Below are 23,814 nucleotides of genomic sequence, written 5' to 3' on the forward strand. Positions count from 1 at the left end.
TCAATGCTTTAAAGCTTTAATGCAAACAAATTAGTTGAACCAGACTATATGTTAATCAGCATAAAGGACCACATGGTCTGACACACAGGAGAGAAGCCTTAAAGAGTAAGGTGGCATGCCAGGTGAGTAGATGGGTCAGCTTCAGCGTCTGGGAAGTTTAGACCTCAGTGGAGGCTTCCTCAGCGTGGTGGATGTAGTCATTGATGAAGCGCAGATACTTGGACACCTGGATATAGACACCAGGGCGGCCTGGCAGAGCACAACTCCCATAACTCATAATTCCCACCTGCACATAGCCATTGGGTCTATTACACACCAGTGGGCCACCATAATCTCCCTGTGGAGCACAAAAAACAGACACACCCACTGTGTTAGTCTTTACACCTAGTATTGTTACTTTGCATTGTTCCTTCCATATTTTACCTTGTTGAGTTGACACACAGCAGATAAATATGGTAGTAACTAAATGTGGTGGGTACTAGATATGGTAGCTATGAAGGAATAGGTCAATAGCTAGGATATTACCAGATACCACTGGTTCCCAACCCAGGGGTCAGCCATGCTCGAGGGTTCATAAAAGATAAATGTAAGAGGCTGTGAGGTGATTACTAGCAAAGGAAAGAAGACTGAACAATGTTCTGATACACACATTTGTTGTAATTGAGTGGACTCTTTACCTTTTTGTGAAATATTGGATCACATTACGTCTTTGTGTCTTATACAGTTATTGAAATGAAACGTGGTAACTTTAAGAGGGAAATGTGTCTTTGGTAGAACTGCTAACATGTGAAAAGGGGCCCTAACTAGACATTGCTTTAGTAAAACAAAGTGTGCCTCACACTTTACCTCTAGAAACCTATACTTAAAAATACACCCCCCTTATTTAATTCATGCACAAGTTGATTTTTATAACAGAATTTTGAATTTCTATTTCAGCCAACTTAAATAGTAAAACTCACTTCACAGGCACCCCTCCCCCCAGCCATGTCCCCTGCACAGAGCATGTCAGAGGACAGGTCAGGATACTGCGTCTTACACACGCTCTGAGAGATGATGGGAATCTTCACCTCCTGAAGGGTTTCTGGATCCTGCAGAGGAACTGCATGGAGACACAGACACACACACACGTGCAGAGGGAGAGGTGATATTTCTTGCAGTCTTTGCTTTATAGACTTACAGTGGCTTTAGGAAACATTGACACTTCATCATGTTTTATTTTAAATGGATTAAAGAGCCTTTTTTGCCCATCAATTTACATTCAATGTAACCCACAAATACAAAGTGAGAACATTTGGCAAACTCCAGGGAGGCTGTCATATGCTTGTGCATTCTTCCTGTGCCTACATGAGTTTCCCAGGACAGTTCAGCAAAGGTTCAGTAAGACTCTAAATTGCCTGTAGGTGTGAATGTGTGAGTGAATGATTATTTTTCTCTATACCTCAGCTCTGTGATAGACTGGCAACCTGTACTGTGTCCTTCAAGGGATACTCACTGAAGCTGCTGTATTTCATAGTATGCAAATTTTATTTCTAAATCCAAAGCCAGTTCAGGGTAGTGAGTAAAGTGTGATTGTGTTGCTTTGCTGAATTAATTAGTGCTGTGGAAATGTGCATTATAGAAAATTTACCATTTGAGTTGCTGAAGGCTACATGTAATGCCACTCATTTTTTTTTTTTTTTGATCTAGTCTTTATTAGCAACCTGCCTTGATGTTAATCTCCCAGCTATAATATAAGAATTTATTTTTTTAAAAAGTAACTTCTTTGTGAAAAAACATACTAGTAAAGTTAGCATTTATTATGTGTTTAATGCCTTGAAGAGGATCGAAAGAAGCTGATTAATTTCAAGGGGATCATAAATATGTACAAAACTGTATGTGTACAACTTACCATCTTTCTCAACGTTCCCCCAGCCAGTGATCCAACACTCAGATGATGAGCCGAAGGTGTCGTCAACACTGGGTAGACTCACTGGACGAACGTCATCGGAGAATGTCAGCTTTTTCGTCAGCTTGATCAGGGCAATGTCATTGACGTAACCATTGCCCACAGCTTGGTACTGAGGGTGAAGCACGGCGGAATATATAGCCATGTAACGAGCAGACCCCTTTTGCAGCTTATGCGAGCCAACCCAAACCATCGATCGACGATAATTAGGCTTGAGTTTTCTGGCAAAACAAATACACAAACACACATGTTTTTCTGCATTTATGGATGACCTTCCATTAACTGTAGAATCCCTAACACACATAGATTACACAGTAGTAGTATTCAAACATGAATGTAGGTTCAGCAGATGTTAGAATGGGACATATAAGATCTTGAACTCCTGGAGTCTTGCCACAATACTACCTGTTATTGAACAGACATTTTTGTTTGTGTGACATCATCATTGTAGTTTAAATCTCAAAGGGAGACCAGTTAGCATATGTTTAGGAAAACTAGACCAGCAGATGATTCGGAACTTAAAAATGTAAGGTCTTTAATGAAGTTAAAATTATTATTTTTAAAATAGCAATAGCTCATATGACCATGTGCATCATGTTTTTGTAGTCTGTCCAGATATCAGGCTCCCTTCAATAAGGTTAACATTGGTGTCATTTCACATTATGTTTGTTTAAAGCTGGATTAATCAGTATTTTTATATTAAGTATAGATCAAATATCTATGTACAATGTAAAGGGATTTTCCAGACACAACTTTAATGCTTTGGTTCACTCTCACTACTGTCATAGCTTTGTTGTCATCACTTGCAGGCAGTCGTTTCCTAAGAAAAGCCTCCATAAAGACTAACTGCAACTTAACTACTCAACACTAAACAGCAGACAGTCAGTGGATAGCTGGTGAACATGGAGCACTTAGCAGCTAAAGAGCCACATTCTTCCCTTGGGAATTGGTAGAGATAATAACAGAGCTAGAAGAAGAATAAATATCAGACTTACATTCTTTATCATCAGACTCCACTCTTCAGAATGTGTAAATAAGCAACTGTTTTTGGTTCAGTGTATCAACTACAAGGTAATAATACTGTATACCAGTATTGTTTGTATAGCTTGTTATTGCTGCCCATCAAGTGGTAAAAAATTGTTTTTTGTGTGTTTGAGTAAATTCAACTTGGCAAGCTATTGCATTGCATTATATATTTTCTAATATGTTACATATAATATTTGAGTGTTCAGAGATTTATTTATCAATTAGTCATTTTCCATAATGTAACAATTTCGGTAGTATTTATCAAAATGTTTCATAAAGAACACAGTTGAACTTTAACAGACCAACTGCCCTTCTAACCTTAGAAATGTGAATGAGGGAAAATGGGAACTTAATGGGTTTTATATGTTTTATATGTTTCTGTCATATGACTCCTGGTTGGCTATATATGAGGCAATATAATGGCCTTTTAACACAACTAAATGCTTTTGGTGATGAGCGATGTGGCTAGTATGGAAGATGATTAAGGTCAATTTAAAAAAAAAAAAAAGACTTATAATTCACAGATCACTTACGCATCCAAGCAGTGTGCAGCTGTCAGCACCCACTGATTATTGAGGATGGTGCCACCACAGCGCCACTTGGTTTTGCCATCAGATGTGATGTTTAGGTGGACCATCCATGGCCAGCTGCCCTTTTCAGCATCACGCCCCCCGACTATGCAGTTCCCCACCTCAGCTCCAGACAAACCTTAAAAATATAATGATGAAACTTTATAAAGACTATGTTAGGGTAGAGGCATTAAAAAATGTAAACCTTTTTTTCTCCCAAATTACTTAACTTTTTTTTTCCAACAAGAAGTTGAGAATTTAGGGAAGGTGTCTTGCGTATTTGGCATTCAAGTATTGTCCTTGCTTTAAAGAAGAGTTTGACATTTTGGGGAACAGTCTTATTTGCTCTCTTGTCAAGAGTTAAATGAGAATATGAATAAAATTAGAGCTGTAAGTGTTGAACGGGCCCTCGCACCAGGCGCCTGTCAGGGGACTGGCAGCCATGGGGTCAGTGCAGGTTGTGTGACATGGGTCTGAAACTGCATGACCATTGAAGACAAAGCGAATGAGTTAAAAATAGTATTATATAAAATCATATAAAATCAAGTATATGGAACAAGATGAGGGAACTGAAAGGAACAGAGAAGTTGATAGAAATGATTCCTCCACCCTAGCACTTCACCCTCACCACACACACACACACACACACACACACACACACACATATTACATATATTATATGCCTAGCTTAGCATAAAGACTGCATAACTTAGTATAAACACTGGAAACAGGGAAACAGCTTGGCTTGGTAATAAAATCCACATATTATACTGATCACACAAATGTCATATAATGTGTTAATTAGTGAGCTTTGGTGATGCTGTCTGGTTGATTTTGTTACCATTGGACAGAGGCAGACGAGCTGTTTCCCCTTCTTTCCAGTCTTCATGCTGAGTTAGGATAACAGGCTGCTGACTGAAGCTTTGTATTTAATGGTTAGATACAAAAAAGGTATCAATCTCATCTAACTCTTGGAAAGAAAGCAAATCGGTGTTTTAAATCTGCAATATGTTGCAGGTAATAATGCAAACTGAGATGTCCAGCCATCACCACTAGTCAGACAACACCAATATAATAAAAATTATATTTACAGAGCAATTTCACTGGTTTTGTTATAAAATTGTAAACAAGGTAATAAATCACACTCTATGAGATTACATTTAAACAAGTAGAGGAGGAGATTAAACAAAGATTAACCTCCACATACAGATGAATTAACACAATAATGTTCCCATGAAGACAAGGATGGTAATTGTCTTTCTCACCTCCAATGTTGTGGATCAGTACCAGCAGAGTGAGTAGTTTGCAGAAAGCCATGGCTGTGAGAGATTGAAGCGGTGGCTCTCTAGGCTTCAAGGCAGCAGCTGCAGTTCTTATATACACAGCAGGAGAGAGTTCATTCTTATCAGCACTATCAGGCTTCCTTTTCCGCTCAAACCACACAAGTACATTTACTAGTACTAAGTATTCTGAAATAAAATATGAGGATACTTGTATTTTGCTAGAGTATTTCCACTTTCTGAGACTTTCTATTTTTGCTCCACAACATTTTGAAGAGAAATATTGTACTTTTAACATTTCATTTATCTCACAGTTCATATATGTTTTTCAGAATATGCCATTAGCTCTTTAAATATAATGCACTGTCAGGGTTTATACTACAACTATAACTAAGAGTGTTGTAAAAGCATCTTTTGACCCATAATTAAGTTAATTAGTAACTCACTTTATTCTAATATTGCAAGTGTGCAATGCGAGTATTTTCATGTAAAGTTACCAATATGAATGACAAGATACGACAAGATAACCCTGACCTAGTATTGGAGCTCTCCCACATATCCTGACCCACACAATGACAAAAAAATGATCATCTCGTTATCACCATTATTATTATTATTATTGTTATTATTATTATTATTATTGTTGTTGTTGTTGTTGTTGTTATTAATAACAATAATAATAATGTAGCTTTATATTACACTCATCAACAAATTCTTAGTGCGTTATAAATGTTTATAAGTATGTATGTATGTATATTATGACATATAACAATTTCTCTATACATACATAAATACATATACTATGCTTTGTTATCAAGAATTTTAACACTCTAATGTACCACTTGTGGATGCTTTATAAGAGGAGTTATCATTGTCAACAAATATATTAATAAATACTTAAATAACGTTGCATTTGCTTACAACTACATTTCACTGTTTAATGTCACGTTGGTTTTATTCTAAACCTGTTGATGTACTGCTATTAAATGGCAACTAGGAGGTTTAAAATGCACAACTGGAAGCAGGGACAGTGAAGGTACCTTTGACCACGACTCGCTCGATTAGAGTTTTTCCCTGGCTAGCTGCCGCATAGCCACAAATAATTAAATCAGGTCTTGTATTTTTGATATGACAAAAAAATATAATAAACAAGTGAGCTGCCAGGTCAATGTGTATCCTTAACAGCATCGCCGAACGGGAACTTTCAAGGCTGGTTTTGTTTCCGCGGGAACTTATTTGTATGAAACACTGTGATTCATGTGATTGTGGTCAGAGTTTACAAAGAAAACAAGCTACGGATATTCAAAATACAGTTCGTTCGTGGTGGAAAAGTTGGTGTCTGGAAGCTTATCGAGCTATTTAGCACCTAGTGTACGATGTCTTGTTGATTTGAATAGTTCTAACTGTAAGCCCTGTAGTGCGGTTTGACTGAGTTTAGCCTGGGCTTACTTGGAGATATGGAGCAGACCGTCAGCGTCAACGCAGATCCTGTTCAACACTCTGACATGAACGGTGGGTCTGCTGTCTGTCAGCGGTTTGTCTCGTTTGACGAATAAATAGCAAACTACAAACGTTTTTGTCACGTGAGTCGCAAACGGCCTTGTTTATCTGTTATTTACAGGTCGTTTCACACAATGGCGCAATTGGGTTGGATTCTGGTGAGTGTTCAAGCTGAATGTTCTCAAAAGCACAGTCTTAGGAAGAAGCCGAACTACTGCAAAGTGTCCCACGATAAATACCAGGTTTCATGACTCCATGTAAACTGTTATATGAAAAGGTTGTGCCACTGGTAAGCCTGTATTTTCTATGAAGTGCTTAAGAAATGCTGATTGTGAATCTCAAGTTCAGACTGACGAGGCCTGCAAGAAAGGAGCTGTGTTTATTTGACACAAAAAGCTAAGTGGTGCAGTCAGAAAAATATGAGCTACCAGCAGGTTGCAAAAGTTGTACTAAGTACTGACTTAGTGTTGCATGCAGGAATGGAAAGAATGGGTTTAGCTTTGCAGTTAGATTCTTAGTGTTCTTTTCCCAATACCTTCTGAGTACCAAGTGAAATAAATCAGTGGAATCTAGTGTCAAAAACTGTCCAGCATTGAAAGTTGGCATTGTGTTCATAGTGATATTTACTTCTATAATCTATATCAAAAAGAACATTTAATATAGGGAACACTATTCTAGAGACAACATTAAATTATATTGAAAAAGTGCCTTTGTGTGAAATAGACATTAAAAACATTAAAGGCATTGGGAACAAGTGACTTTTTCTGTCTTCTCAAAGAAAAGCCTCTGTCTGTGGTTTAGTTATCAGTTATTGATATATCTGACTCTGCTTACTCTGTATTATCTATCCCTTCTAATGATGACCTCCTCAGGCTCCTTGGGTTGTGCAACAATTTTGCCTATGTGGTAATGTTGAGCGCTGCCCATGACATCCTCAAAAAGCAAGAGTCAGAAAACGCCACAGCAAATGTAAGACGGCAAATTTGTATGTAAATTTGTTTGTATTAGCAGTGGTTGTTATTGCTAAGGATTTAATGTCAAAAAGTCTGATTCAATATAAATCTATTTAGCATATTATTCACTTTTTTTTTTCCCATTTTTAAAATTCTAGACACCATCCACATTGACTGTGGATTTCCAAGGTGGGAACAGTAGCAACGGTAGCCGCTATGACTGCAATCCTGTCTCTACCGCGGTAAATGGAGATTCACAACACAACACTGAATAACCTTAATCAGTCTGTTTTTGCCAAAGGAACTAATAATTTCTCATGGTAAAGGTTCTGAAAAAAACAGTAAAGATATTCCAATAAATCTGGAAATAAAAGTACAGAGAACAGTTTCCCTACAGCTCTTAGCACTGCAGAATCCCACAGTGTTAGGAGGAAAATGGTGTTTTTGTAATTTGTTTACAGTTCTAAACAAAGATGCAAACAAAGTAGCATTCACTGTACTGAATTTAGCTCTTTTGTCCAGCTCAGGGTTGGGCATCTTAGACTTATCTTGAACATTTATCAGTATTTGTTTGAGCTCTGAACCAGAGTTCACATGCTTTTCTTCCCAGGCTGTGCTGTTAGCTGACATCCTCCCAACACTTGTCATCAAGCTGTTTGCTCCTTTTGTAATCCACAAACTGCCTTATGGGTAAGACCATGATTATTACTTCTAATGTAAAATAAAATTCTTATTTTTCAGTTATTGAATGTGTTACTGTATAATGGCTGTATTGTTATTATTATTAGTGTTATGAGCCATGCCAGCAGCATGACTCTGATAGCTGTTCTTGTGTCTCTGTTAAACTGCCATCAGTAAACTCAACACTTCCTTGGTTCTGATGGCCCAGATGTTTGTGTCTTTCAGTTGTTATGTGGCCATAGTCCTTCCCTTTCCTTGCAGGCTACTTTAAACAACACTAGCTCAAAACCTATGGCTGGGTAGTGTATTGTCAATGTGCAGAACTGAGGAAGTAGTTGAAAACTGTTGTGAAAGTGCTGGAACATCTACTTTCAATGGAGAATAGCTATAGCCTGCGCTGAAAGTCACTAAATGTCACTAGATGACTGACGTCATCACATCATATTTGCATTTTGTCAGTCAGATTCAGCCTTTAATCTGTTTGCACTCTCTCCTATTGTCTGTGCTAACATACACAGTATTTTAATACAGCTGAACTCCCCACAAAGCTGTTCTCATTTATAGCTATGTTTTTATGTTTCCGTCAGACAAAGGAGCAAATATGAGAAGTAAGGGAAATGCAAGCCATGAAGACTCCATGTTAACTAGCTGTCGCTTCCAAGCCATTTCCAAGCTATTTTATAACCGTGATGTCCTCTGACAAAATTACCATACAGTTAATGACAATGGCGGTGCTGCTGTGCAGTCAATAGAGACTCACAGAGAGGTCTACCTGCAGGGGGAAAGCTGAGGTTTGTCCAAGATGTTGCTAGATTTTTTTGCTAGGTCTGAAATAGAGTGATGCAGAAATGAGTCCTAAAACCCACAAATAAGTTAGCATTTTAGTACTCCCTGTTCCCTCGTCCCAAAGTCAGCAGGTTTTTTGAATGGGTTTTTAGTTAAATGTCTGAACTAAGGTCTGTAGTCAACACAAGCTCAAGACAAGTTCATGTTTAATTCTACGATATTAAATATATCCAAAAATACCCCAGTGATTTTTTAAAAAGTTTTTGTTTTGTTTTTAAAAAGAACTACAGAAGTTGTCCACGTCCTAACATTGCATACAAAACCCAATCCAGTCATCAGTCTGCTTTTACAGCCTCTTTGTGTTTCTATTTATTTGCAAACTGTTACTAACTTTCTGAGAAGAAAGACTTTTCTAGAAGAAGCAAGCTCACTAAATCAAATTACAGTTTGGAAGCTTCACATGACGTCATGTGACCATGTTGTAGTTTATAGCTCAACATTAGCTTTTCACTTTTGGTGATTGTATTTTGGCTTCAACACTTCCTGTAAATGGCCCCTGATCACACATTAGACACTGACTGTTTGCACCGATTCATTTTGAAAGAGCAATGTAACTTCATCATCCACTCAGTCAGTCAGGCAGTCACAGTGTTTGTAAGGCTGACCTTGCATTGGGGTCCAGCCAGAAATGTCTGGGAAGTGTTGAATTTCATTGATTAAAGCTGAACAGAGATTAAAAAAATAAAACGGCAACAGAAGCCATTGTCTCCCTCCATCATTTCTATTATTTTTTGAATATCAGCTTTTATTTAATTTGTATTTACAGTACACACAGACTAGTTGACTGTCAGAAAGTTCACTTGATGTGGCTTGTATACAGTGCAGTGTGTAAATACTTGGACAGTACTTTTTAACAGAGCAAAAGGAAAATTGTTGTGCAAATAAAAACATGGTTGTTTATTATTTTGTACTACCCAAACATTGTACTGTATTACAAATTTCAAGCCTAATTGCTTTTTAATTCTTCAATTGTAGTTTCCGAGTGTTATTCTGTGTCATCATGGCGGCAACAAGTTTCCTCCTTGTGTCCTTATCTTCAGCTGTTTGGATCAGCATTTTGGGTAAAGCTGACATTTTCTCACAGAGCAATTACTCATTTCACTTAAAGTTTTTATCATTATTGGTGGTGGAACTGACTCTTGTCAAAAATTCAGATGATGGATTAACTTAATCTTTTTTTTCATTTCCTGTCATCCTGTCACAGCAGCTGCAGTTGTTCCAGAAAACTGTGATACCATTTAAGTCTTATCATGGCCTGCTGCTAGAAATATTTATCAGCATATTTTATCACCTGATCAGTAAACGAATGTTCAAATTAATGTATTTTCAGATGTTTTTTTGATACCTGATTCAAGATTTTAACTATTCAGTATCAGAATCTGCTTTATTGACCAAGTATGTCTGTGCATACAACAAGAAACCAGAGTCAAACTGCAACTGCAGTAATAACAAGAATTAGTGTCTGAAATCAGTCCCTATTTAGTGTATAATGTTCACTATGTTATTTGTTAATGTCCCAGTTATGAATGTGTAATTTATCCACTATGTATTGCTGTAAAAAAAAAAAAGACAAGGCAGAAGTAACATGACAGGATCTAATTATGCCAATCATCTGTCAGGAGCACATACAGTCAGTTGTCAGTTTATCAGGTACACCTAGCTAAAATTAATGCAGTGTAATACAACAGTCCTGTGATAAATCTTCCTTCATGACTGATTTAAATAGTTTAGAAATTATTTAAATCAATCAGGGAGAGCTAAACAACAGACATACCCTCAACATTTTGCAATACAGCAACAGCACCACAAATTTTATCCTTAAAAATGATCATACGTTTGAATCAACACCTCTTTAACACAGTTAAAGCACAGCACACTGAAATCTTCACAAAGGAGGACTGTTGTATTAGACTGCATCGGTTTAATCCAGGTGTTCCTAATAAACTGATAACTGGTGGTGAATGATTCAAGTGTCATTTCAGAGCTACATTTACTAAATGCACTGAATCTGAAACACATGAACTGAAAAACATTTGGGATAGTTGAATTCTAGATGTAATTGTTCTTCCTTGTGAATGTCATGAATGTCCCTGAGACTATTACTTTTCTGTTCTTCATGAGCATTTTAAAGGCATCTCTCTTCTTCCCCATGTCACTCTCAGATTACATGTCTGCCACTGTGTTTGTTGTAGGAGTGATCTTTGCCAGTATCAGCTCTGGACTGGGAGAACTGTCCTTCCTCTCTCTCACTGCCTTCTTTTCCAGGTAAACACTTAATCCTTCCATTCTTCCATTAACTTGTATTTTAAGTGTAAGGTATAGTCTGTGAAAAGGGCTTTAACAGTGGGACATCATTCATTACTGTAAATAATATGAACCATTTGTAAACTGAGAACCTACAGTTACAGACAATCAATGTTTGTATATGTTTTCCCTCATCACTACAAATTGGAAATACTCATGACCTTGACTTATGACCATTTTCCCTTCATGTCCTGCTTTCCAGGCAAAATTTTATTGCTTTGTGATGCAATTTCATGGAAGCCTATTTCTGCCAGAAGAGGAAAAATATGGATTAGATTAAATTCTATAGAATTACAGAAATTCTTTAAACTTATTTAACTTATTTAATCATTTTGACTCAAATCAGTTGACTCAGTTTATTTTTATTATCCCTAACTTTTCTCACATTTATTTCTTTCCTTGTCCAAAATGGCTTCCCATAGTCTGTGAGCAGGAGTTGTTAATAAAACGTCTTCCTCTTTGAAAACTAAATGTTTTTTAGCTCTTGACTCTGTGATACCTAATGTTAGGGCTTCCTCGAAGGCACCTTCAAAGGAGGAGGATTCAAAACAATCTCTCCTTGCAACCACATTGCCATTTCACAATAGTGTGACTACAGTTGATTCATCTGAAATCATCGCCCTGTCATGAACTTAAACCAGTGGATAATTGTAAACTTGTCAGCAATGCTATCATGTAGTTGCTAATGACCAGTAAACCATTGGCATGCATATACAGACGTGGATAAATTTGTTACCCCCCATGAAAAAAGGAAATAATTTGAAACTGACAAAAATGAATGGCATCAATCATTGTTTATTCCATGTTTAACACAAATCAGACATTGTTTTTGATTCAACTGAATATTTTAGATAATAGACCAAATGAAAATGACATGGACACAAAAGATGGTACCCTTAACTTAATATTTTGTTGCACAACCTTTAGCAGCAGTCACTACCAACAAGCAATGGCAGTAGTGCCTCTGGTAGCAGGTGTTTTGGCCCACTCTTCCTGACTTTTCAACTGGCGGTTGATTTTTCTGAGCTTTCGCACCACGAATAAAGACATCACAGTTACACAGACTGTCAGAGGCTCTGGGTCAAAGGATCCCAGTAATAGGTTACCTGCCTCCTCAAATGTGGTGGCTACATACCCAACAGGACCTCAGACTGTTCCATACACATCCTAAAAAATATGTCCACAACTGGCCACGATGGAGCTTCAGCTTCTGTATATTCGCGGGCAAGTATCTTGCATTTCGCGTTCTATAATCGTGTCATGCTGTATGTGAAAATTCCTTGAGGCTGAGCTTTCTAACACTGGACAGTATGTTTCTCTGCAGAATGCCTTTTCTTTTAAGCTTCCATGGAGCCCATTGTTGTCTAAAAGGTAATGGATGGTGTTATCAGCTAGTGATGAACCTTGACCTTGGAGTTCAGCTTGAATGGCTTTGGATGTTTTCGTTCTCTATTTGTCTACCATCCACACTATCCTCCTTATCAACCTGGGTTGCATTTCTTCTTCAACTCTCTCCTTTGCTTCCTCTGGTCCGTGGTCAGTGTGGTGCACACAATGATGCCAAACTACACAGTGGCACATTGTCTCTCTTTAAATAGGCTGATTGGCTGATAAAAAAGACTGAGGACACCTGTGACACTAATTAAGGTGAAACAGTTAGTTTGAAACATGATTAGTATGCAATGATTTCTGATCTTTTTTAGGGGTATCAACAAAACTGTCCAGGCTAGGTTTAGCATATCTTGATAAAATAAACAATAAATTAATTCTTTTCACAATATAAGTAGTTTTCCTATGTCATATACTAAAGGCAGGCAGAAATGTATGAGACTATTGCTTCTAATTTTATCACTTTTCAGGATGAATGAAGCATTGTTTCAAAAAGCTGTAAGGGTACCAACAAATTTGTCCACATCTGTCACATTGCTGTTTTTGTAATGATTGGTGTGACCATGTTTAGTGAAACTGTGACGGTTTTGTTCCTTCCTCAGGGATGTACTTGCAGGTTGGGGCTCAGGTACTGGTGGTGCTGGTGTTGCTGGAGCCCTCCTCTATTCAGGCCTTCACCCAAGTTGGCCTGTCCCCCCAGAACACACTTCTCATTGTGCTGGTGGTCCCATTTGTTATGTTGATTAGGTAAGAATGGAAGCACAAAGACAAGAAAATTCTGGGGTTTTTTGCATGTACAGCATGTACAGAACAAGTTCAGTATAGAATTTTTTTGACATCATGATCTTCTAACTTTCTTTCTCAGACATTAAAATACTGATTAGAATTTAACACATTTGAGGGAAAAAACTCAGACACCTCCCTGTCTGTATAGGCAGACAGATTCTGTTACATTTCTTTTTGATGTTAACAGCTAGAGTTGCGCTATTACAGGGTTTATAAAAAAGAATCTATCCCCATTGACTTTTTTTTCATGTTTTTTGCTTTTGAGTTTACAAATTTGAATCAAAAAGTGGATTTCTTAAAATTAGAATTTTTTGAAGTGAGCTACGGAAAATGAAAAGCAACCTTATTATCAATCTAAACATTGTATTGTAAAAGAATTTACAGTGCATCTTTAAAAATGATGCATTTGTCACTAAAACCACATCATGAGGAGAATGGAAGAGAACTGGAAGCTCTAATAACTTGTTATAACGCACCAGTTTATGCTGGTTGGATATTGTTTACACTTTATATCAGTAGAGACAAAACCAAATTGTGAAAATTTACAAGGGTTTTCGAAAGTGGAATATGGCTGTAGGTTAGGCCATCACCTAATAACTAACTTGGTCATGAGATAAGAAAAAAAAGTGTAATTAGATCCATTACATCTTTTTTTGATAGTTGTCACTCTTCCAAGACGCTGTAATTATATAACATTTAATTCATACCAATTGTGTGTAATTCTGATGTTTTCTATTTGGCAGTCCATAGATTTGCTCCATCCAGTACTGAAATCATTTTTCTTGTTTTTTTTCTTTGCTTATACCAACATGTTGCCTTATTCCTTGGCTTTATCTTACCATCCACCACCAGCTATTTCTTCCTGCTGGTTCCTCCACCTTCATTACCTCAGTGGAGAAATAGGGAGACAGAGTATGTAGCTGTGGTCTCAGAGGAGAGACGGCAGCTGATGGATGGTTCAGAAGAAGGGGAGCAGGAAAAATCAACCCCAGGTACATGTCACAAACTTGCATTGTAGATTATAAAAAAGTTAAATAAAAAATTATAATAATTAAAATACTTTTAACATTAAAACATACAATGACCAAATCCAATAAATGCACAACTTTTAGAAATGCACTGACATGCAGATTATATAAAAGCACTGTCACCACAGCATGTTCTCCCTGTTAATTGGTGACTCTAAATTGCCCCGATCTGTCCAAGGTGTAGCCCACCTCTTGCCCAATGTCAGCTGGGATAGGCTCCAGCCCCCCTGTTACCCTTAAATGATAAGCGGTATAGATAATGAATGAATGTGTGTCATTCAGATGTACACTCATCAGCCACAACATCAAAACCAATCAATGCAAATTGTCTTGTTACGTTGCAATGTTCCACTGGGAAACACTGGGTCCTGGCATTAATCTGGATGTTACTTGACGCTTACCAAATCGCTAAACATTATTGCATACCGAGCACACAAACCCTATGGAAACAGCACTCCCCAATGGCAGGGGCCTCCCTCAGTAGGACATGACAAATAACTGGAGGAACATGACAAAGAGTCCAAGGCGTTGTCCGTTGTCTCCTCAGATCATCTGTGGGATGTGGCGGGGCACCCTAGAGGTCCTGAGTCCTGTTTTGGTGGACCTACACATATTAGGCGGGTGCTTTTTATGCTGTGGCTGATTGGTATACACTCAGTTTGCAATTTATTAGCAACATTCAGGTAAAACTAATGCAGTCCTGCAATAAATCCTAAGTCTTTTTAGGCAAGTCTGCCACTGGGCAGCCAACTTGGCAACACCCTTGGACAGTTATTTTGATCTAACAAGACCAGGCTCCTATCCACACAAATTGGGAGAGAGCCTACTCACCAACTTTGCTTTCAATGGTCACTGGAGCATAAAAACTGCATATATAGAATTGCTAGTCAGATATGATAGAAACTGCTTAAAGGTTTGTTGGCTTTACCCCAAAATGCCTAAAACATTTTCTGCCCATTTGATGAATGTCAATATTTGTGTCCTTTTAGCTCTGTTTTTGGTCTCTACCAACTCTTGAGAAATATATCTCTTAAGCTGTTCCTCAGCTCGTTGATAACTTTGTCTGCCATAGTTTTCAGTGGTTTTATTAGAGCTTTTTCACTAAAAACAGCAAGCTGCTGTGGGTGAAAACAACTGTGAGAGCAGTGAGAGCAAATCAGATGCTCTATAGAGCTGAGGGAACTGCAGAACTGGTGATAATTTGTGGGTTCATCACTCCGGGCGACCCCCGACCAACACCTTTAAATGAGAAGTGGTTGATGTTCCTCTCTGATTACCTGTATTTGACAGGAACATATTTTTCAGGGTGTGCGGTTCTGAAAATATACTCATTGCTTTATTTTCTAGAATTTTAAAGCATTGTTATTAAATAAATACGTCATGTTCTCTTACCCCTGAATGTAACGGGACAACTGCACAGGACCCCTCACCTTCAAAGAGAAACTGTATGTCATGAAAGTAAGTGGATGCTTATATATATCAAACTTATATTAATTTGAGTTATATATTATTATGATATATAATATAAAATCTAATTCAATTTGAGTATTTGTGTAGTTACAAATTATTCCTGTGAAAAGGGCTTGTTGAAGTTTGTGGTTCCCCTGGGACTGGTCTACTTTGCTGAGTACTTCATCAACCAGGGTTTGGTAAGTTCTCTGGTGCCATCTGGCATCACAGTTATCTTACAGCATTTTGTTAAAACTTCCTTCTGGTTTAGGCTGTATGGAGGTGTGAGATGTACAGTGGCAAGTATGTGATCCCTGGTGTTCTGCATTGATTGGTTATAAAATGTCATCTGATCTTTATCTAAGTTACAATAATGCACAAACTGCTTTGCTGCCTTGATGCCTGGACATTTTGCCATCATCAAGGGGAAAATGAATTATCAAAGTATCCTAAACCATCTGAGGCTCAGTAGAAGTTGCGTGATGCAGCAGGACAATGACCACAAACACAAAGTAAATCCACCACAGAATGACTTCAAACAAAGAAAATGGAGTGGCCCAGTCAGAGCCCAAAAGAGATGCTGTGAAATAAACCCTGAGCTGTTCACACCAGATATCCTAAGAATATTGTTAAGCTAAAGCAGTTCTGTAAGGAGGAATGCTCTAAAATTCCTTCTGAAAGTCTGATCTGCAGCTACCAGTGTTTACGGTTATTGCTGCTAAAGGAGGTTTAACCAGTTATTAATACAAGGGTTCACTGTGAATGTTAATGGGTGTGTTAAATAAAGACATGAAAGTTTATAAATGTTTGTGTGTTATTAGTTTAAGCACATTGTGTTTGTCCACACTTCATCGTCAAATTTTAGAACCAATTTTATGCAGAGGACCAGGTAATTCCAAAGAGTTCACATACTTTTTCTTGTCATTGTAATTCTCATGTATGTGGAGCCCATTTAAACATTGGGAAAACACTGCAGGTGTCACATTCATATTGAATCTAATCAAACCTGAAATAATGCAGATGTTTCCTTCTCCAGATGGAACTCCTGTATTTCCCAAACTTCTTCCTGTCCCACGCGGAGCAGTATCGATGGTCAGTTAACCTCATTGGAACAGTATTAGTATTATAGAGGAATCACTGTATTTGAATTGTCTAAGGATCTAGACTTAAATTTGGTTCTTATTTGTGTGTGTGCTTAGGTACCAGACACTGTACCAGTTTGGTGTGTTGCTGTCTCGATCCTCCCTGTGCTGTGTGAAGATCAGGAAACTGTGGGCTCTCTCTTTCCTACAGGTGAGAAGTTGAATATAATTTTTTTAAAAATAATTATGTTGTCAATAAATCATGAGGCTGTTTTGATTATACTTTCCTAAAATTTTGTTCTGACCCCAAAGAGGTAGAACCCTATTGTGTGGGTTTATTATTAGGGTTCTGATTCTGTAGGGGCTGAGCTACAAATTGGCTAATGTGGCTAGGCCTGGGAGATAAAACAATCTCAATCTTGCAGTAAAATTTGGGCATTTTATTCTAACAACCTATCGCACTGTAGGCATAAACATGATAACAGCCAGTCAAGCCGCAGTTTTTGCCTTGCACATTAAAGTACACACCCGTTTCCTGGCGCACAGCATTGTTGGACCTACCAGCTGTAAAAAAAAAAGCTATGGCCAAGTAAGAAAGTGGAACCGGCAAGAGGCATGGCAGTGAGAGTGAAAAACAGGAAATCATTGATAAGAAAGGTCAGGTGTGGACCAAATAGGATGGGAAACACAACAAATCTTTTCAGTCACCTGAAAAGGTTTCATCCCAGTGACTGCAAAGAGAGGATGAAAATGTGGGCTAGCAGGGATATACCAAAAAAAAAAAAAAAAAAAAAATCTGTTGTGTCATATTTTGTGGCCATTGCTTCATATTAAAAGTGATCAAAAAGGACCATGGATATAATAATCTAATTTGCACAGGCTTTTGTTTCATTTTTCAATTTTTGATAAGTCATGACACAAGTTAATTTTTAATGTTTAGTTAGGACGGATAAAACATAGTAAATTGTTCTTCTATGTGTGTTAATAAATTATATTCTCAGAGTTTAACTAATGAGCCCACTGGTTTGTTTAGGCTTCAGTCATTATCAGGATACTTTTTAAACTGGCAGGTATATATTGTGATAAATTTTGCTATCAATCAATATGGGGAAACAATTGTGATCATATTTTTTGCCATATGGTCCAGCAACTAGTTGTGCCCTCATAATCACAGTGTCACCAACTGGTCGATTGGGCTCATATTTATTGGGAAACATTTGCACATCACAGTTATTCATTCATGGTTCTAGCTCATTCTAGCTAATGGAAATTTGAGCCATGGAGGGGTTCTACCCCATGGGGGTATAGCTGCAAGTGGCAGTTCACGGGTTTTAACCCTTTTGCACGCAACAGAAGGAGGCAGCTCAGTCAACCAAAATCAAAGCTGTGACCAGCAAGAAGCAGGTTTCCAGTTTGACAAAGCTGAGCAAAGACACTTAAGCCAGGTTAATTCTTTTTCAAGGAGTGAGGCAAGGCCATACTTGCACTTACCTCTTCTACAAAAGCCTCTCTTCTTAGAAAGTTAGTAATAGTTTGCAAGAGTGTGAGTATAAACACAACAAGACTATGCTGTTTTATGACATCGACAACCTCTGTAGTCTCATTTATCACTTGTTAGCCTTTTTTAAGACGCATTAAAGCTTAAAAAATCACAAGTGGGTTATTTTCTGATGTATTTTATGTTGCAGAATAAAACATGAAGATGTCTTGAGCTTGTGTTAACCACTGTGGCAAGATATAGACATCAGAAACTGCATAGAAAGCACTCTGCAGGGTGTTAGAGGCAACAGAGAAAGTCTGGGAAAGGCTCATTTTTTCTGTCACGTAACAGTCTTTTCACACATTAGCAATAAAAAAGCAATTATAACATGCAAATTGCTTTGCCATTAAAATAGCAAGTACCTTATATATACTTCTAATGTAATAGAGTAATATAATATAGAATTCTAATCATGTCAATTCAGAATGTCCAACTGAATGGTCGACTTTCATCTTTCCCTGCAAAAAATGCTCTAAGACAACTGAACACTTGAGTGTAGACTGCTGAATTTTCATGAACGTAATGCTGACAGTGGCTTGACTCTGATTCCTGGTGAAGCCTAGGAATTAGACCAGAGTAGGCTATATCCTGTTTAGTCTATAAAATATATATATATATATACTATAATACAGAGCAATTACAAAATTTCATATAGGATTTCATGAAAATATTTACCCATACCCCATATTTGACAATAGGTATTAGAGTTGGAGCCTTTGGCGTTAGCCCCCTACAGAATGGCATGCTCTTGAACATTATGTTAAAGATGAAACTCATTCACATTACCATGTACAGATATTCTATACTGTTTACTAATCATTGGTCGAAATATTCATCATTTAGTTCTTATTTGTATTTAGTTATTACTTCTTAGTTATTTAGTTCTAGCACATAACAAATGCATCTGAGAAGTTAAACATTAAATAATTTATATAAGAAATTGTTGCTTGACATTTCACATCATCGTGCTTCACCTCCTGGCCTGCTGTCTGTTTGAATCCATCTCTGCAAAGTTGTCCTCCCCTTAGCTGCCTCCCTCAGCTCTTTCTAAGTCGGTTGAAGTCTCCTCCTTTTGTAAAGAAACAAACATTTGCTGCTTTTATATAGCTGCTCAGCCAGCTATCTAGCTAGCTAAGATTGGTTTATGTAATAGCATACTGTAGGCAGTACTGCATGGCGTAAAGCAAATCTGACAAACTGCTCATTGGTCTGAATGTAGAAGTTTTTATTCACATTTTTATGCTATTCATAGTTAATTGTTTCCATAACCTGGAGCTCTCACACAAGGTCAACAATACCAAGTTTGGACATTAAAGTGTAGTGCTGTACCAGAGTGGTGGACAGGAATATTTGGTAGTTTATTGTAATCTTAAGAATTATTCTCATGATGCTAAAATCGCATTTTTGACAGCATAAACATGCTCAAAAACTCATGAAACTTTGCACACGCATCAGACCTGGCGAAAATTGACATCTGATAGGGGTCTTGCTCATTGGCACCATAAAATGGCTCCATAGCGCCCCCTTGGACATTCTTAAAACCCCCTTGCCATTGGGCTTAGTTTGTCCTTGCAGCTTTAATTATATTTACATTTACTCATTTAGCAGTCACTTTTATCCAAAGTGACTTGCTGGTGATGGACAACACTATAGCTTCAGTACAGTAGGAGACCTTGAGGTAAGTACTAACTACTAAATCTGTTCAATGAGAGTCAAAGTGCAAGGAGATGAGAAGTAAAGAAGGTAAAGTTAAACAAAAGTGCACAGTAAGTAGGCACATTAGTGTGTTAGAGGTGTTAGGAGAGGGGGTGTCTTCAAGTCTTCAAGAGATTTGTGAGGATAGAGAAAGATGTACATGCTCTGACAGCATTGGGAGCTTGTTCCACCACTTGGGAACCTCAAACGAGAACCGTCTGGACTGTCAGCAGGAACGACAGGTATAGTTGGGTATCGTCTGCGTAGCAGTGATTAGAGAAAGTAGTGGATAATTGGACCCAAACAGGTGTTTCTGTAGAACTGCACATATCTATTCTCATCACCAAGTTGTTAGTAAAAAAGCCAGAACAGTTATCAGAATGTTCAGTATTGTGTCCTGACTGACAGTGGCAAATATCAAATGCACCAGCTTTAAAACAGAATATAAATTCTCACCTGAAATTAGTAATAAGTACAGTGATGACTCATAGAGAGCAATACAGATACGTTGAAACAGACTGCATGTGATAAGGTGTCACATCTCGGACTGCTGTTTTTTTCAGTGCAGTTACTCTGTATCTTGTATATAAGTGCTGATTGCCAGGCTCCATGTTTTTCCTTCTGCCCTTCTCTCTGACCTCTGCAGGTGGTGAATGCAGTGTTGCTTCTGTTTGCTGTGCGTTACCAGTTCCTGCCCAGTGCCTGGCTAGTGTTTGCTGTTGTCCTCTATGAGGGTCTGCTGGGTGGAGCTGCATATGTCAACACCTTCTACTTCATCAGCAAGGAGGTCAGGTCAACTTTCTGTCAGTTGGTTTGTTATCTGGGGTCATCAGAAGCAGCACGATTGACCTGTAACCCCTTTGGTCATTCCTCAGCTTTTCATGTAGCACGATTATCAGATGAAAATCTCAGCCTCACTGTCACCTTCATGTTCATGCTTTTTCGGTTGTTGTTACGATACCGTAGCTGGGTTGCAGCTGTGCTGTTTCTCAGACTTCTCTTTTCTCCCACAGACTGAAGACAGAGAAAGAGAGTTTGCCATGGCTGCTGCCAGTGTAGGAGACAGTCTGGGCATAGCTCTGGCTGGACTCGCCGCTTTCCCCGTCCACAGATACTTTTGTCACCTGTGACCCAGCCCACACATTGACCAGCAGGATGAGTAAGGAAGGTGTGGGTGTGTTCATTTAAGGGATTTATTTTTATCTGAAATGAAAAAGGCAGACTTTACTCCTATATAAAATTGATTCTACAAACTGTATTGAATGCAGATCCCTAATCACCATGATTGAGCCAGAACTACATGGACTCACTTACCAGCTTGTCCTTTTCACCAACACCCAATGATCAACTAACTGCCACTTTTAGGGATGAACGTTGGGTCATCCTTGGAGTGTTAGTGCTCAGAGCTTCTCAAACTCTGGAACTGGTTTGCACAACCTGCACTGACAGCCAGTCTCCTGCAGAGAAATACTGATTGTGCTGTCATGGAAGTTCTGAGAATGTTGATAGCTTGTTTTGCAGTCCAGTATTATTTATGCACTAACCTCAGTAACAAATAACAATGCTTTTTCTGTAACTGCTTCACAAAAAAAAGCCTTCCTGTGGTTCAATTGTGAAAAACTATTGATAGGCAAAATGAAGAAATGCAGTATGAACTACACACTTCTCCAAGAAACAAAACACGACACAATCAGAATTTTTTAAATTACATTTACATTTTAATTTAATAGTGTTTCCTGAACAAAAGTGTTTTTTTCTGGGCAGCCCAGTACTGACTGTATGGCCAAGTCCATTAAAGGTGGCGCAGTGTCTTTCTTCTTAGCCTCATAGACTGGGTTACACCAACAGAAAAGACCTCAGCTGAGCTGATCTTTAAGACAAGGTAATCACATGCCCCCCTTCTCTTCTGGCAGTTTTGATAATGAGTCATTTTCTTATCAAAAGAACTCCTAGATACTAAATGCATGGCTGATAATCAAATAGATGCTTATCCATCTGTTCTTGTGAAGGACTGTGCTGAATGTTCCTTTCCTTTCCTATCTTGGGAGAAAAATGACACTTTACTCCTTTTGATATGCTTATACCATTAACGTTCAACAACTGTATACTATAATACTGCATGGTCATTAGTCACTTTAATCATATACTCCTGTACCTCTGAAATTCCAGTCCTGGTCCACGAATAACAAGAGAAAGAAATGAGAACATTCACAGAACTTGTAATCAGAACCATCATGATGCATCAAAAGTGTTTCTGAATGACAGGACTCAGTAGAGCATCTAATTTTCAAAAATGACACATACTATATGTGTTTGTCTTGTCATATAGTTTAAGAACTCCCTCTTAGCTGACAGCAAAGAACTGACTAAACACCAGGATGTAAACAGTAGTTTTACCGACCTCACTCATTATCTTTATTTATAATATAATAAATAATATAATAAAATTTGTGTGATGATAATTAGGCAAATGTTTTATTTATATTTTATACTGATGGTGTTAAATATTTAATCTTTGTTATATCATTATTACATTTTGCTTCTGTGTCCTCAATTCTGGGACCCAAGAGCTCAATCACCATTCCATTTTTGGCTTAACACAGTTGATATAACAGTAATAGAGTATCTTTGAATGGATAAAAATCCCATTCAGAAGTTGATGGTCAATGTTTTATGGTGCCCTCTGTGTATTTAGAATAAGGTTCAATCAGGTTATTGCTTAACTAACTGACCTATGTGGTTGTCTTTGTTTTGTCTTTTATTCACTGGTACTATTAAAAGAAGACAAGACTAAAGAGACCAGAAATGCCTTTTACTGTTAGCTAGTTTTTACCTAAATGTCACTGAACATTTTATGTTATATACTGTAACAGTCTGGAAAATAGGACAATGTCCAGATGTTTACAATGTTCACCAGGGCATTTTGCCTTTGATTTGCACTTTTTAGCTCATGTTTTTCTCAAGTTCTTTTTTTTGCATCTTTCTTAAGGCAGTGTAAGTTAATTTGATTTAAAATGTGATTTTACAATTAGTAGTAATTATTTTAGTAATTATCAAGTAAAAGCCAGCACAGCTGTATTTCATGACCATGTACACATCCTGTTTTCTCTGAAACATGTCTCAAACACATACTAATGTGCACATTCCTACTGACTAACAACATTTTATATGACACTGCTGCTGCTGAATTGCTATAACTTGGTTGCAATTTGATGATATTGTCATAAGCATGTACTTTGAACATGTACTTTGTACGTTTGAACAGATTTTTGACATAATTAAAAGATTTTGAAGTTTACTGTTCATTTAACTACATATGCTTTAACTGCATGCTTGATTTTTCTAAATGCATGGACAGAACACATTAAAATGGGTAATTGTTTTGCAAAACATGTCAATACATCTTGATATACATTTTAAAATGAGGGCTTTATCATAAAATTATACTACATAATACTTGATTGTGCTGTGATTGTTGCCTCTGGTCATTCGAAATGACTTGGTTTAGTGTTTGGCCATGAGTCATAGTGTTATGTAATGTTAGTGAGTCACTCAAGTCCAACATGTAATCTCCCTGCCACCTAAATATCTCAAATTTTCAAAACCATTTTGCTTTAAAATAAAAGTGAGGATTACTGTTTCCATCAGGGCTGTTGTAAAAGGTAATTTACAGTGAATCTTGTAATTATTCTCTTGAATCATTTTATCTCATCATTTGGTCCACGAATGAAGGAGACCATC

General features: G+C 37.6%; 2 protein-coding genes across 2 annotated transcripts; one reads left to right on the top strand and one right to left on the bottom strand.

The window, feature by feature from the left end:
- LOC108898480 (tryptase-2) lies at positions 1-6,365 on the bottom strand. The gene is made up of 6 exons (XM_018698353.2): positions 6,270-6,365; positions 4,806-4,912; positions 3,505-3,679; positions 1,889-2,166; positions 960-1,099; positions 1-337 (listed from the first exon to the last, which is right to left on the bottom strand). The coding sequence occupies exons 2-6, from the start codon at positions 4,855-4,857 to the stop codon at positions 158-160; spliced, it is 825 nt and encodes a 274-aa protein (XP_018553869.1). The 5' UTR covers positions 4,858-4,912; positions 6,270-6,365; the 3' UTR covers positions 1-157.
- Positions 6,187-23,371, top strand: LOC108898478 (battenin-like). The gene is given in 16 exon segments (XM_018698350.2): positions 6,187-6,332; positions 6,442-6,478; positions 7,193-7,289; positions 7,432-7,515; positions 7,884-7,963; positions 9,776-9,861; positions 10,993-11,065; positions 13,096-13,168; positions 13,170-13,240; positions 14,132-14,271; positions 15,728-15,765; positions 15,888-15,956; positions 16,793-16,848; positions 16,956-17,049; positions 20,720-20,860; positions 21,087-23,371. Coding segments are annotated over 16 exon segments (1,311 nt in total). The 5' UTR covers positions 6,187-6,277; the 3' UTR covers positions 21,204-23,371.
- Positions 23,372-23,814: the final 443 nt, after the last annotated feature.

This window comes from Lates calcarifer, linkage group LG11 (assembly GCF_001640805.2).
Source record: "Lates calcarifer isolate ASB-BC8 linkage group LG11, TLL_Latcal_v3, whole genome shotgun sequence".
Taxonomy (NCBI): domain Eukaryota; kingdom Metazoa; phylum Chordata; class Actinopteri; family Centropomidae; genus Lates; species Lates calcarifer.

Coding starts and splice junctions, on each gene's coding strand:
- LOC108898480 (XM_018698353.2), bottom strand. CDS start 4,857: ATGGCTTTCTGCAAACTACTCACTCTGCTGGTACTGATCCACAACATT. Junction 3,680..4,805: donor ACTGATCCACAACATTGGAG/GTGAGAAAGACA, acceptor TATATTTTTAAG/GTTTGTCTGGAGCTGAGGTG. Junction 1,100..1,888: donor GGGGAACGTTGAGAAAGATG/GTAAGTTGTACA, acceptor GTCTCCATGCAG/TTCCTCTGCAGGATCCAGAA.